Source organism: Oryctolagus cuniculus, chromosome 7, assembly GCF_964237555.1.
Source record: "Oryctolagus cuniculus chromosome 7, mOryCun1.1, whole genome shotgun sequence".
Taxonomy (NCBI): Eukaryota; Metazoa; Chordata; class Mammalia; order Lagomorpha; family Leporidae; genus Oryctolagus; species Oryctolagus cuniculus.
The window spans coordinates 84,666,813-84,682,028 of NC_091438.1; the positions used below are offsets into that span (position 1 = coordinate 84,666,813).

The 15,216-nt window shown below is 43.9% G+C and overlaps 1 protein-coding gene across 1 annotated transcript in view; it reads right to left on the reverse strand.

Moving 5' to 3' along the window:
- CLCA1 (chloride channel accessory 1) overlaps positions 1-15,216 on the reverse strand; it is a 32,248-nt gene that overhangs the window by 6,481 nt on the left and 10,551 nt on the right. The window contains exons 5-11 of the mRNA XM_002715528.5: positions 13,704-13,881; positions 11,903-12,121; positions 11,149-11,376; positions 7,158-7,332; positions 2,978-3,084; positions 913-1,128; positions 98-359 (exon numbers count right to left, since the gene is read on the reverse strand). Of these exons, the coding sequence (XP_002715574.2) occupies positions 98-359; positions 913-1,128; positions 2,978-3,084; positions 7,158-7,332; positions 11,149-11,376; positions 11,903-12,121; positions 13,704-13,881 (1,385 nt within the window). The remainder of the gene's footprint in view (positions 1-97; positions 360-912; positions 1,129-2,977; positions 3,085-7,157; positions 7,333-11,148; positions 11,377-11,902; positions 12,122-13,703; positions 13,882-15,216) is intronic.

A 15,216-nucleotide genomic window follows, 5' to 3' on the forward strand; every position in this document is an offset into this window, starting at 1 on the left:
TGCTTCTCACTATGCTCACCGGACCATGCCCTCCTGCGATGCTCAGTTTGCTTCTTGGAAAGGGAAAGATACATGTTCTGGTTTCTTGAGTACTTACCTGCTCCATTGTCGAACAATTCCAAGGTCACGGTTTTTCCACTCACTGATTCAATGAGAGCTGTGACACGGGCTCTGAGAATTGGTGCGGCTCCTTGGCGAATAGTCACATAAACTATCATGGGACTGGGGAATTTGCCTGTGTCCTGGTTCATTTTGGAGGCCACGGTAATTGGAGGCAAGGTGGCACTGGATGCGCGGGAGGTGACAGTCAGGGTTAGCGTTTGTGAGCTTGCTTGCAGACTGTATTTCCAAATGCCCACCTGACCAAAACAAATGGAGACATTTCCAATGACTGTACTGGAGGTGACATAACTTGACCTCAATGTTACCTACAGGAGAAGCCTATCTGATGTAAGCATGTTGTAAACATACCAAAGAAGGTGTGGGTGTCTTTGATGCTATGACATCCAGGGGAATCTTTGGTGTGTTTGGATTAATTCCATGGTTCCCATTGTCAACAAAATGGCTATGGGAGACACTGAGATCTGAAAGGAGTGTCCATATCATTTGCCTGATATTTAAGAGGAGAGTTCCTGGGGTAGTGGAAATACTTTCCATAATCCCAAAGCTTTAAGGACCATTTTGCACCTTGACTGCTAACCAATTTGAAGATTCTCTTTTTATGCCTGGAAAAAATAGCCCTGATTTTCTTTCTCTGGACTTACTGGCACACTGAGTGATTTTTATCAGATGGAGATTATTTCTCTTCAGTTCAGTACTGATTCCCCTTTTGGAAAATGCCAGCATTTAAAATGCCACAATTATTTATTTAAATTTATTAAATTGTAATAAGGAAAAAAGCTGGCTCCATACCTGGGCAGTGCCGGGGATGTGGAGGTAGGCCATTTTGGTGTTTGTGTCCACTGTGAAGCCATTCTGCTTCTTCCCGCTGGGATCCCAGAGAAGAATCTGGGGACGTTGCGTTGTCCAGGTGACAAGAAATAGTGTGTCGTTTCCCACAGTGCTGTCCACAACCACCGTGCCATTCATCCACTCTTTGTTCTGGAGGGTTGACCCCTTACTCTCAAGCTGTTAAGAAAAGCAGCTGCTTACTTTCTGGAAAATAAAGCTCCTTTCATGGAGTCTTCCCCGCTCAGTCCCCAACCCCCTAGTGCCACCATTAAAAGCCTGCAGCCCTTAGTGTGGTATTTGGGACCTATGATTGACCTAGTTCAAAATCAGCTTTGCAGCCTTAGCATGCACACTTCTCCCTTCTCCACCCACACAAGGCCACTTCCCCAAATGACCCTCATGAATCCCTGGCCCTATGCCTTTGTCATCCTCCCTGGAAAGCTTGACATTCTTCCTCATTTGTCTAGGTCTTAGCGTTCTCTGATGTCAATCTCCCTGACTCATTGTAAACAAGCCTTCTGTCCTGTGAATATTCATAGGATTTTTGTATCAGACTTCTGATGCATAGCACATGGTGTTTTTACCCTATACTTAGGGATGCATGAAGCTCATCTCATGTTAGCCTCTAAACCCTTAAGGGGACTGGTTGAAACTGAGTTTTTACTCACACATGGAGAGTTTGAATTACAGGCAAGTAGCTGCTAGGTCAAGTGTCTTTGCGGTTGAGGCCAAGGCTGATGTGCTGTTTAGAAAAGAGGGGACTTGCAGCAGAGCAAGCATTAATGTGGGGAAGGACCAACAAAGCTTTTGGAGAAAATGTGATTTTGAGGCCTAGCTCCTCCACGGTTCCCAGTTGTTCCAAAGTTGGTACCCTTAGGAGATGAGTGGCCTGGTCATGGAACCAGACTTTCCAGTTTCACAGTAGATCATGGATGACCTTGGCTATGGAGAAAGTGACGGTCTCTTAAATCTGAATCCTGTGACAGGTCAGTAAATGACTCTTGCTCATTCCCCATCTCTCTTCCTGTTTGGTTTCTTAAATATAAACATAATGGGCAGAAACTGCCTGGTGGTGAACTTGTCCCTTCATTGGTTGACATACATTTCTAAGACACATTCCTTACTTTTCCAAATAAGGCCTTGCATTTAATTTTCTAGATCAGAACCAGGATAACCCAAATGGGTATAATTCTTAGATTAAATAAATGCTATACCAGACCAGACATCTTGTTTTGAAATCTCTCATTCTTAGGCATTGGAATTTACTTTTATTCAAATTTTCATAATAAAAGTTACAATTGACCCTGTTGTTAGTGCCAATTACCTATTGTCTCTAAAAACTCATGTGAATAATTTCTGCAACTACTGGAAAAGGACGTTTTAAAATGCATTTGTCCTTCATCTGGAATGGTGCCAACATTTGAGGGACAATTCAATTTCCCTGACATTTTAGAAACAGGGGCCCCTGGAGGGATTCTGGTTCCTACCTTGTGGAGAAACGAAGGCCCACCGAGGTGAAGTTCTTTACCAGGGTCAGAAGGTTAATGGCAGACCCTGGACCAAGGTCCAGCTGTCTGGACTGACACCACAGACTTTCCCTTGCACAAAGGGCTTTCCATTCATAATATGAAACTCTTGGCAAATATCAGGGACGTGAGGTAATGGAAAGAGAGCAAAGAATCCCTGTACCAGGCTGAACCTTTGTCCAGAAAATTGAGATTGAGATGATCTAATCTGGAGAAAATTCATCTTTCTATGAGTGCTTCGTAACAGATGTTATGAAAGACTCTCTGTGCCCATGATTATGTGGCTGGTTTCTCTAAGGAAGTTACTTAGCATTGCTTCCAAACAAGTAAAGTGAGTAGTGTTGCATTTTAGAAATAACGTCTAATATCAGGCAGGACCTTGTATTTTCATTTTGATTCACTATGAGAAGAATGCGGAGCCCAAAACTTTGCACCATTAAATTCTCCGTGTGGCTATGACTACACAGAGACATGAAGGGTGAAAGAGGAAGAGCTCCAACCTGGATGGCGTGCTGAGAGGGGGCTCCGTTTTCTGATGAGAGGGCCCCGAAAGCATCGATGAGGCCATTGTTCTGCACTTGATCTGAGGCATATGTCTGTAAACCTCCTGAAATGCAATTATATCATTAGAAATTACGTTCCAGAAAGCCAGCATTTGCAACATCTCAGCAGTTGTTAAGATAGCAGAATACGGGGATGGCAATGTGGTGCAGCAGGTAAAGCCTCTGCCTGTGACACTGGCATCCCATAAGGGCCCCTATTCCTGTCATGGCTGCTCCATTTCCAACCCATCTCCCTGCTAATGCACCTGGGAAAAACAGCAGAAGATGGCCCAAGTGCTTGGGCACTTGCTATCCACGTTGGAGACCTGGAAGAAGCTCTTGTCCTGGCTTCAGCCTGGCCCAGCCCCGGCCGTTGCAGCCACTGGGGAGTGAATCAGTGACTGGTTGTTGTCTCTCTCTATCTCTCCCTCTCTGTAACTCTGCCTTTTGAATAAATTAAACATCTCTTAAAAGGTATCACAATATGCAAAATAAATTTGTCATTATATTAATGAAGTATAAATAGGCGGACATCAAATATGTGCCCAAATGAACTCAGAAGTTAGCACTATTTTTAAAATTTTAAATTAATTAGTTGGTTTTATTTGAAAGGCAGAGAGGGAGAATTCTGATCAACTGGTTCACTCCCCAAATGCCCATAACAGTCAAGGTTGTTCCAGGCTGAAGTCAGGAGCCAGGAACTCAGTCAAGGTCTCCCATATGGGTGGCAGGGACCCAAGTATTTCAGCCATCATCTGCTGCCTCCCAGGGTGCACATTAGCAGGAAGCAGGAATGGAGAGCAGAGGCAGTACTCACACCTAAGCACTCCGATATGGGATGCAGTGTCTCAAGCGGTGGCTTTATCCACTGTGCCAAACTTTCTCCCCGATATTAAGTTTTATTCCTAGTTAATAATAGCTTCAGCAACATCTCAGTCATCTGGCTACTTCAGCTACCTGCAAAGCAGCCACAAATCTCTGACAGGCCAAAATTAATAACATAAAATGTGCATTTTAGAAGTCATGCACTTTTATGTGTGAGAAACCATCAAGCCTTATTCTAAGACTCTTGATTTATTCTTATTTGAGACATAATTCTAACAAACTTAGCTTTCTTGTTAATCAGGAAAGACATTTTATGTGGTGATAGCAAGAAATAACATGGACAAAGAGACAGTTCCAGAAAAGTATGTTACATAGTAAAAATAATAAATTTACACAGCAGACCTTGCTGTCTAGAACTATTTAGAATAAGCACATCTAGGACAGGTGATGTGAAAGTACTTTTAGGCTGTGGAAATGGGACCTGGCATTGTGTTGCAGTGGGTTAAGCCACTGCCTGCAATGCTGGCTTCCAACATGAGCACTGGTTCAACTCTCGGCTGCTCTGCTTCTGATCCAGCTGTCTGATAATGTGGCTGGGAAAGCAGGGGATGATGGCCCAAACGCTTAGGTCGCTGAATTCATGTGGAAAGCCTGGATGAAATTCCAGACTCTTGACTTCGGCCTGGCCCAGCCCTGGCTGTTGAGGCATTTAGGGTGTGACCCAGTGATGGAAGATCTCTTTCCGTGTCTTTCACTCTCTCTCTGCAGCTCTGCCTTTCAAATAAATTAATGAATTAACTTTTAAAATATTTTTATATAAAGGCAACAAATTTCATGTATTTCAGATATACAGTTTTGAGAACATAATGATACTTCCCACCTTACCCTCCCACACTCAAGCCTTCCCTCCTCCTTCCTTTCTTATTTTTCTTTTAATTTTTATAATGACATACTTTCAATGCAGTTTATAATCAAAAACCTAATCCTCCACTAAATAAAGGATTTAACAATTAGTAGCTGGAATAACCACTGTTGCTCAGGCGTATAGACAGGAGCTACAAACAATAACCAAATCTCAAAATGTCAGTTTCACTCATATACATTGTATTTTTGTATTCTCTACATTAGTTATCACTAATGAAGGAAACATGATATTTGTCCTTTGAGGGTTGGCTTATTTCACTAAGCATAATGGTCTCCAGTTGCATCTATTTTGCTATGAACGACAAGATTTCATTCTTTTTATGGCTGATTAGTATTCCATCATGTATATATACCATAATTTCTTTATTTTCAGATTTCTGAGGATCTCCATACTGTCTTCCATGATGCTTATACTAGCTTACATTCCCACCAACAGTGTACTAGGGTACCTTTTTCCCCACATCCTTGATAGCATTCGTTATTTTTTGATTTTTGATGATAGCCATTCTAATTGAGGTGAAACCTCATTGTGGGTTTTTAAATAAATACATTTTATAAAAATAAGCAAACTGTTGAAATTCTATCCAACCTTAAGGAAGGTATTTCAGTAACACCATTGACGTCTCGCCCATACCCCCTTACCTGTGTGATGCATCTTTCCCTTCTTTAAGTATTGGCTGCTAATAGCTTTTAGGTGCCTCCTTTTCCAGAGCATTACCTTACCAAAGGGGCCACCCTATCTAGAGTAAAAATACCCCTCACCTTTTCCTTGCCCTGACATCCACAGCCAATGACTGTGGCATCAAGTCTGCCATGCACTCATCATGAAGAGTTAAAATTGTATATGTGCAGGTGTAAAAAGTTAAGCTTAAGCTTACAGGTTTAAACCTTCCTGGTGCAGCTGTGAAAATAAGATAGAGTAAAGTAGCACCTTGACAGTAGGGACTCCATTTTGGAGCACTTGAGACTGCATTCTGGGAAAGCAACCCCCCCATCATGAGACTCTGGTCTGAAACTATGATCTCAAATAGTCAGACAATAGCAGTGTACTACATCACCCTTGGCAACGCACAAAAACCCCCTAGCATGATTGCTCAAGCTTAAAAGTAGAAAAGTTGCACCTGGGTTACCTGGGCTAATAATGAAGATGTGATTTGTCTATGTCTTAAAATCATAATTGCTGATTGTAAGATTTTAGCAGCCACTTAGCAACCATGTATTCTCTCCCCCCTCCCGATTTTGCGGTTTTTGCCTTTATAAACCCTATGCTGTAGTTCCTCACTGCTCCTCTGTCCTTGTCAGAGGGCCCCAACATGTTGGATCAATAAATTTAACCCTTTGCTGGTTGCATGAGAGAAAAAGTCTCTTGGAGTCGTTCCTCGGGCGGTGGGCTTTTTTTTTTAGACCCTAACAATCATGCAGAGCCTCTGTGGGATCAGGCTTCAGCTAGAATCTGACAAAGTCCACATCCACCCTACGCTCCTTCCTCAACCCATTTTGCCCTCCTTCCCGTTCTCCTGAAGCTCTCCTTCTGTCCGTCCCATGCACCCAAATCTCTGTCTCAGGCTCTGCTTCTGGGAAACCCAGCCCAGCACAAATAGTATTGAACTCAAACAGTTCTGTTATTTTAGCTGTCTCAGAAGGTAATTGCTTAGTGTAATCTTTGGTATTCGCAGTATTGTCTCTAAATTTAAAAATAGAAAGATACAACTTCTCAGTCTTTTGGCTAAGATCAAGTATAAAAACAGAAAAAAAAATTGTGCTCACCTACTGTGCTAAAGAAGCCAAGAACAAACAGGGTCTATTTCAACCAACTGTCTGTGTCTGCGAGTCAGGTGCACCATACATTAGCATGTTATGAAGAAACTGCATTGTGAGCTACTTTTTCAGTGGCCATTGATATTGTTCACCAGCCCCTGTCTTCCTTCTTAGCCTCTATCTTCAACTTTCCCTGGGTAAAGTTGAAGGCCCACTTCTTTGTGCCTCATTGCTCTTGCTATTGCTAACACAAAACTTGCAGTTTAGTAGTATGTATTAGAGACTGGTCATCTGTGGGCACAGGTCTCTTGGCCAGCTGACAACTGGAAGGAAATGGCTCTTGGTTAACCTATTAGATTTTTCTAGTTCTTAAAAGATGCCTGGAAAGAGAGCCCCGAGTTCCCATCAGACGGCTGTGTTGGTCCCATCGTCTCTAGACCGCTCCAGTCTTAGAATCAAGGCCTTAAAATAAATGGGAGGAGTTAGTTCTCAGGGCCACTTGGGTGTCAGAGCATCTGGATGGCCAGGAAGATGACCCTCCCACCGGTATCCTTTTCTCCTCTCCTAGTGCACTGGAGCTCTCGGTCCAGGGGCAGAGGCAGCACAGCACTGTCAACAGGCACTCTCTTACCTGTCATTTTGGACAGCTCCTCTAGTTCCAGAGCCGCGGATGGCCCCAGGGCCACTGTGTGGATGATGGCTCCACTTTGCCTCACTTCATCAAAGCACACTTTTATGGTGTTGTCCTCGCCATCGGTCAGCAGCACGATCTCAGAGCCATCTGTCGGGTATTTCTTCTTAATCACCTAAGGACAGGAACCATGGGATTCAGGGTGGCCAGGGAGCTCATGAAAACTGCACTTCGATGACACAAGAGGGAACAAACCAAAGAGTCAGAGGGCTGAATCTCTATTTTGCGATGATATGATTTTACACTACTCCATTCATGGACTTCAACAATCCTCCTTTCTCTCAGCCAGAGCTTCAGGGAAGGGTGCTGTGGGATTCAGGGCAGGTCTAGGAATCAGACGCTATGAGGCATCAAGATTTTAGTTTCCTTCACCTGATCTCTCCTTGACAGGCTTCCCAAGCATCCACGATGCCTTCAGAAACCACGCTCACTTCATGGGGATTATATTTGGGGGACATATTTTATATTGGTTTATATTGGTTTAGATTACCCAGGTGACATGAGTTATTAAAAATTTTTTTTAATTAATTTATTATTTTTTTTTTGACAGGCAGAGTGGACAGTGAGAGAGAGACAGAGAGAAAGGTCTTCCTTTCCCATTGGTTCACCCTCCAATGGCCGCCACAGCCGGCGCACTGTGCCAATCCGAAGCCAGGAGCCAGGCGCTTTTCCTGGTCTCCCATACGGGTGCAGGGCCCAAGCACTTGGGCCATCCTCCACTGCACTCCCTGGCCACAGCAGAGAGCTGGCCTGGAAGAGGGGCAACTGGGACAGAATCCGGTGCCCCGACCAGGACTAGAACCCGGTGTGCTGGCGCCGCAAGGTGGAGGATTAGCCTAGTGAGTCGCAGCGCCGGCCTAAAAATTTTTAATATCCCTTCTGATTAAAGCAAAATAATCTCCAGTCCCTAATTGTCATGACACCCACATCCCAACTTTCCCTGTAACTCAGATGACATTTTTTAACATGATGTAGAGAGTTTATTCCTTTGGCCTATGTTGAAGATGATTATGAATGAAAATTAGATACAAGAATGCTTTATCTATTTAAGAAGACGAAGTTTGTGTTTTTCTCAAAAAGAGTGGCAGAAGGGGCCTGTGTTGTGGCATAAAAAGGGTTAAACTGCCATCAGCAGTGCTGGCATCCCACATGGGCACTGGTTCAAGTCCTGGCTGCTCCACTTCCAATCCAGCTCCCTCTAATGCACCTAAGAAAGCATCAGAAAATGGCCCAAGTCCTTGGGCCCCTGCACCCACGTGAGAGACCCAGATAAAGCTCCTGTCTCCTGGCTTTGGCCTGTTCCATCCCTGGCCATTGTCCATTTAGGAAGTGAACCAGCAGAGGGATGAGATTCCCTCTCTCTCTCTCTCTCTCTCTCTCTCTCTCTCTGCCTCTCTGTAACTCTGCCTTTCAAATAAATAAAATAAATCTTCAAGCAAGAGTGGCAGGAAAGATCCAGAAATAAAGTAAGTAATCAACCTCAAATCCTATAACTTCCTCTCTTCAGACCAGAATCTCAGAGAGGGAAGGCGACTTCATTAGGAAAGGAAAGTTGAGGGCAGAGGAGGCTTCTGCCCCGTTACCTGCTTGGACTGAGATGAGACTGCCCCCCCACCCCCATGGCAGTTTCTGATGACATGGGAAATCAGGAGAACTGTGACTGTCAGCACATGAAGGAGCCCAGAGCCCAGGAGCCTGTCAGTGCTGGTCATGATCTTGGTCTGACCAAGGTGCAGGGGTGGGAGAGGCAGCTGAACTGATCAGCGGCAGGTGAGAGAGCACCTAGTCCTGAGGTGGAGGCAGGTGGGAGACTTGGTGTGCTCAAGGCTCTACCCCAACAGTGACAGCCAGAGTGGGGCTAAGGCAGCTGAGGAGGACCATTGGGCCCTGATCAAGCCAGGAGAACAGGTTCTGTAACCACAGCAGACATCACCACAAGGAGCCCAAAAGAGACCTGACCAGGGTCCTGCAGCAGCCAGCAGCAGCCAGCAACAGAGACTTGAACAGAGTGCAGGAGCCAAGGCCCTCTGCCGCATTGCCAGACTCCAGGGGAGGAGGAGCACTCTTCTAAATTTCTATTGCATCTCTCACATGCTCTGTCACACATCTGAATGGAAAATGCCGAGCCCGAAGTTCTGGACACCATGTGGCATGAGTCATCTCTCTCAGGGTTTTGCATAGTAGGAGTTGAGTACAGCACACCAGGGATTTCCTGGGCTGTTTTCTTCCCTCATTTGCTTCCTTAATCAAAGCTTGAGTGGGTGGCACAGGCAATGGAGCCCAGATGTGTACAGGCTCTGGAGGAGGGCTTTGCTGCTGACTGTGAATGTGATAGAAACTCCTTTAGGAGAACTGAGCTTCAAGGAGGAATGTAAGGGCCAGAAGGGCAGGCAGCATTCGAGGAGATGGTCCAGCCCAGTGTCCACAGCAAGCAGTGTGAGCTGGAAACTACAGGTCCCCACTGCCACTCAGGAAGGTGGGGCAGCCCCAGTAGCATGTGTCGTGCCAGAAGAGCAGGCAGAGGGCAGAACTGCCAAGATACTTCGAGGTTCTGAGTCCCTAGGCTGACCAGTCTCTTTCAGCCTCCATTCTTTGTTTTACGTAGTGAGGCGGGCTCTAAACAAACACAGAATGTTGTATATATTCTATGTATACCTAGAATACAGCATTCCATGTTTGTAGCAATTAAGCATCAGGTGTTATTAGTGCATTAAATAACAATTCAATTTACTTATTAGGACCTCCTGTATACATGATATATGCCCACAGTCTGGGAGGTAAAAAGAGAAGCCCTACCCCTAAAGAAGTTATGCTTGATTGAAACACATGGTTAGAGTCTAAGACAGAAGAGTTTACAAGTCACAGAGGCATTTTTAAAGAAAACAGTCATACGATTCAGAGAGAGAGGTTCTATAGAGTTGGAAGGACAAAGAGAGATGTCAGGATCAGATGGGATAGTGATGACTCTTTGCAGAATGCTGTGACTTGAGGTGAAAAGAAAGGAGGAAGAAGAACTCATGGTGAGGATGAACCTGGCAAAAGAGTGGAAGCTCCGAAGGACAGGTGATTCAATTTGCTTGAACTCAGGGTGCCTGGCAGCCTGGAAAGGTGGGCGGGAGCTTTATCCTGAAGGACCTTAAATATTTGATGGAGGAATTTTAAGTTAATTGCACTGAAAAATGAAGACATTGATATCTAAGTAGAGGGACAGTGTGATTGGATGGTCAGATGAGACCTTTAAATATGACCCCAGGACAATCTTATTTGCAGTTTCTAAGTCCTCCTGTTCCATAAATAAACCATTTGCTTTCCCAAAAGGGGGTCCAATTTGCTGAAAAGCCTGAATATTCAGCTGCCTCAAAGTTGAATCATACTCACAGGGTCTCTTCCCCTTAGAAGATCCTCATGCACCTTTTTAAAATTTAAAAACTCAGTTTTTGAGATAACATAATTATAATTTGCATTAAAGTCAAAGACTTAATGGATCTACTAAATAAAGAGCTTGACAATATCTGGATTGAAAGAGTTTCTCAAAGCTGTATTGTAGTTTGTGCATGTACACTTACTTGTGTTACCATGTGGATAGCATGACCCTACCAATAAAAATACAAGCTCCAGGACAGGAGGGGTAGTGTCTGTTTGGACCTCCTGGTATTCTTAGTGCCAGCAAAGTGCCAGGCAAGCAGAGGGTGCAGTATGAATATTTGGAATGCAGGCACAAATGTACAGATGCAGAAAGCACAAATGCATGAACGAATTAGTTAACAAGAGCTTTGGAGACCTGTGTCTTTGCAGCATTTGAACTATTGCTCTGCTCTTGGCTGTCTAATTCAGTGAGCCACTAGGCATGTAGGGAATCACCAGGAATGGAAATTTCTTAAGAAACATAGATTGCAGATGTTGCAAAGTATGATCGGAATACATGTCTTACCGAAAATGCCACTCGGAGCCCAGAGCAGATGGATGTCCCTCCCGAGGGCACTGTGGGTAAGCTTTTGGTGAGTGCTTCTCTGTCGGTGCCACTCTTGATCTGTCTGAGTTCACTTCGTACTTGGGCAGCACTGTCAAAGGTCACCATCCCAACCCAGGACCCCTGCTCAATGGTCTGCAGCAGGAAAAGCTTGCCTGCTTGATTCAGTCGATTGAGGCGGTTGTCACTCTGAATGGAGAAGGAGGACAAACTCAGAACAGGAGAGAAGGATTTGGAAGTGGCTGACTCAATGCAGAGTAAAATGACAGCAAGCTTACTTGAGGTATCATATCTTTCTAGGGGAACGTTTCTCATTTGTATTTGGCAGCATCTTTAATTTTAGGTAAAATTTAAGGGGGCTTTGTTTAAGCAGCAAAACTTAAAGCCAGATTACACAACCATTAAGGTTCAATGCTCTAGTGAGAATTCTAGATAAGTCCTACATAGAACTCTAGACCCTGTATATTGTCAGGGAAGCACAAAGTGAAACTCATGTCACTCATCAAATCTTTGCTCATAGTTAAAAACTAATTTAACTTGTCTCAATCTCTGTGGACACAGCTGATTTGGGCGTTTCTGCTGGCAATGTTGTTGTAACTGCTCTGACCCTTGGGGGTGTGTTTATTCCAGTGAGTTCCACGTTGTGGTCCAGATCACACAGATTGCACACATGTCTGTGGCCAGCACCCAAAAGACCGAGCGTCACTGAACGTACCGACATGCTTCCAGACTTATCCAGGACTAAACACACGATTCTTTGTCCAATCTGCAGCAGTGAGAAGGTGGGAGTGGGTGGCTGGGTTGTCATGGGAGTGGTTTTCTTGAAGTCCTCAGAATCACTGATCACTTCCCACGTGCTTCGGAAATTGCATTTTTGGTTTTGCAAGTTTGGAGCTTCTTTATTGTGGTTTTGTTCTGTACAGAATTCAACCACCTGAAATTGTCAATAAAATGATATACATGTGGTAAGCTAAAATCATAGAATTTGAATGAAATCTTTCAAATTTTTATCAAAAGTATTTTAAGTTCCTGTTCTCCCCAGTCTGCCCTGTTAACCCATAACCTTGGCTCAATCCCCACAATCACTGTAGAACGCTCCTGGGGAAAATCATAATTGTAACTCAGATTCCCTGTTTCAAACCATGTCTTCTGCATCATTAGATCCTTTTTACTCCTTGGTAATCTCTACCTGTTATGGGGGCTCCCACCCTACTCTCAAAGTGTCCAGGAGAGACCATCACCTCTCTCTTCCAGCCACCCTTTAGCACTCCTCTCCTGGGAGCATCTTTGTTCTCCATCCTTGCACTACCAAGCTTCTCTTCCTTCCCACTCGCTCACCTGGACTCCCAGTTTCAACATTAAGCACCCAACATTCCAGCTCTCTCCAAAATCCACTTGGATGCCCCACAGGCTTCTCAAACTCAACGTGTTTGTAATTGAACTCTTGGTCTTTCTCCAGCTCTGCTAGCCTTCCTCCTAAGTATTTCCCAACTTGATGTTGCCTCTATGTGTCCAAACAGGAAACATAGTTTTCCTACGTTTTTTTCCCTTGCAAACTAACCAAGAGCAATGCATTCCACTGCCTCTCCCTCCCCCTACCCCATCACTTCTCCTTCTCTCTCTCTCTCTCTGTCACTCTGCCTTTCAAATAAATAAATTATTTTTAAAAATAAAAGTAACAAAACAGTGGGGGCAGGCATTTGGTGCATCAGTTAACATACCCTTGGGGTACCTTGATTCCAGTCCTGCCCCTGCTTCTGATTCCAGCTTCCTGCTAGTGTGCACCATGGGAAGCAGTAGGTGATGGCTCAAATACTTGGGCTCCTGTCATCCATTTGGCAGATTTGGATTGAGTTTTGGACTCTGGCTTCAGCCTGGCTCAACCCTGACTATTGTGGGCATTTGGGGAGTGAACCAACAGATGGAAGATCTTTCTATGTCTATCTCTGCCTCTCTCTATGTCTCTGTGCCTTTCAAATGAAATGAAAAAAAAATTTAAAAGTACCAATGTATTTTAAAATTGTTTAAAGCTAGTAAAACTTTATACAAACTTTTAAGGGCACCAATACTGTTACAAAAACAGAAAATCTGTTAGCAACCAAAGGCAAATATGCAGGCTGAAAGATCTCTGTCAAGTAAGAACTTCTGGCCTTGTTTTTAATAGCTAATTAAAAGAACTGCCTATTATTTCTGGATAAATTTCTTACTTAACTAAGAATTTGCTTGCTTGTATGCCTGTAAGGACATTTGAAGTAATTCTAAGCACATAAACTAAAAGATAGCAGGAGGGGGATGATGGAGAAGGAAGAACGGACATAGAAAGGGGTAGAAAGAGGATTTTATTCCCGATTTTGAACTCTGAGCTCATCTGAAAGCTGGGAGCTGGTGCTTTTTCCCTTAAAACTGATGGTTTCTTTAGATTTTCCACTAAAACTGGTCCTTCCTGGGAGTCCCTGAGGGAAAAAACCTTACCAAATGTGTAAGCATCCAGGGGAAGACAACATGAAGGTACTTACTGAATCGATGCTTTGTGCAAACATTATGGATGCCTTCTCCTTCTGCTGCTTGTTGGGTATGAACACGCATCCTTCTTCATACAGCCCTGTTTGGGGGTCGGGTCTGCACAGCTTTCTGATACAGCTGCCTCCTTGACACTTATTCACAAAATTTTTACCAGTGATAGCTGCTGAGCATCTGAAAACATATGAAGGTTAGATGTCTACATCATGGGATAGTTTCAAAGCGTGAGGCTCCATGCCTAGTCTCTGAGATCGCCTCGTCTATGATTCCCTTCCACAGCCCAAGAAACAAACATGTTGGCCTGCAGTCCCAAAATATTGAATTTTCATCATTCATTTTGTGCTCACAAAACAGCATTCGAATTTGTTTCTATGAGGCTGAAAGCTACATCTGACTTAGGCCTGCTGTTTGCATTATTAATAAGGATCAGAGTCCTTAGGCACCTCCTAATCCCTGGAAAATCAGGGGTTCTCTTTTGTTTCCCCAAACACTTGCTGACATTTCCTATTTGCTTGTTTACTTTCTAATTAGTCTGTTTCCTATGGTTTTTGCATTGTTCTTATATATTCACAGTTATTTAGAATTTGTATGTTATATGCTAATGTGTTTTGCTGCTATTATAGATGGAATGATTTCCCCATATCTTCATTTAGCTATATTTCTGAGTATTTCAATATTGTATGAGCAGTATAAAAAATTTGAAAAATAGCAAAAAGCATAAAAAAGAAAAGATAAAACCATGTCACTATGAGAAATAAATCACCATTAACATATTGAGTATTTTCTCCTTTTCCTATATATCAGTGTATTTCACATATAGCTTTGTTTTCTGCTTTTAAAAAACTTAATATGCAAGGGGTCTGCTTTGTGGTATAGCGGGTTAAGCCGCTGCCTGCAATGCCAGCATCCCACGTCAGTGCCTGTTCAAGTCCTAGCTTCCCCATTTCTGATCCAGCTCCCTGCTAATACACCTGGAAAATCAGCAGAAGATGGCCCAAATCCTTGGGCCCCTGACCTATGTGGGAGACCCAGAAGGAATTCCAGGCTCCTGGCTTCAACCTGGCCAAACCCCAACCATTGCAGCCATTTGAAGAGTGAAAAGCAGATGGAAGACATCTCTCTCTCTCTCTCTCTCTCTCTCTCTCTCTCTCTCCCTGCAACTCTTTTGAATAAATAAACAAACACATAAATATATATATATATTTACTTATTTGACAGGTAGAGTTAGACAGTGAGAGAGAGAGACAGAGAGAAAGGTCTTCCTTCCGTTGGTTCACCCCCTAAATGGCTGCTACGGCTGGCGCTGAGCCGATCTGAAGCCAGGAGACAGGTACTTCCTCCTGGTCTCCCACACGGGTGCAGGGACCCAATCACCTGGGCCATCCTCCACTGTCCTCCCGGGCCAGAGCAGAGAGCTGGACTGGGAGAGGAGCAACTGGGACTAGAACCTGGAACCAATATAGGATGCTGGCGCCACAGGCAGAGGATTAGCCCCCATAAATAAATACT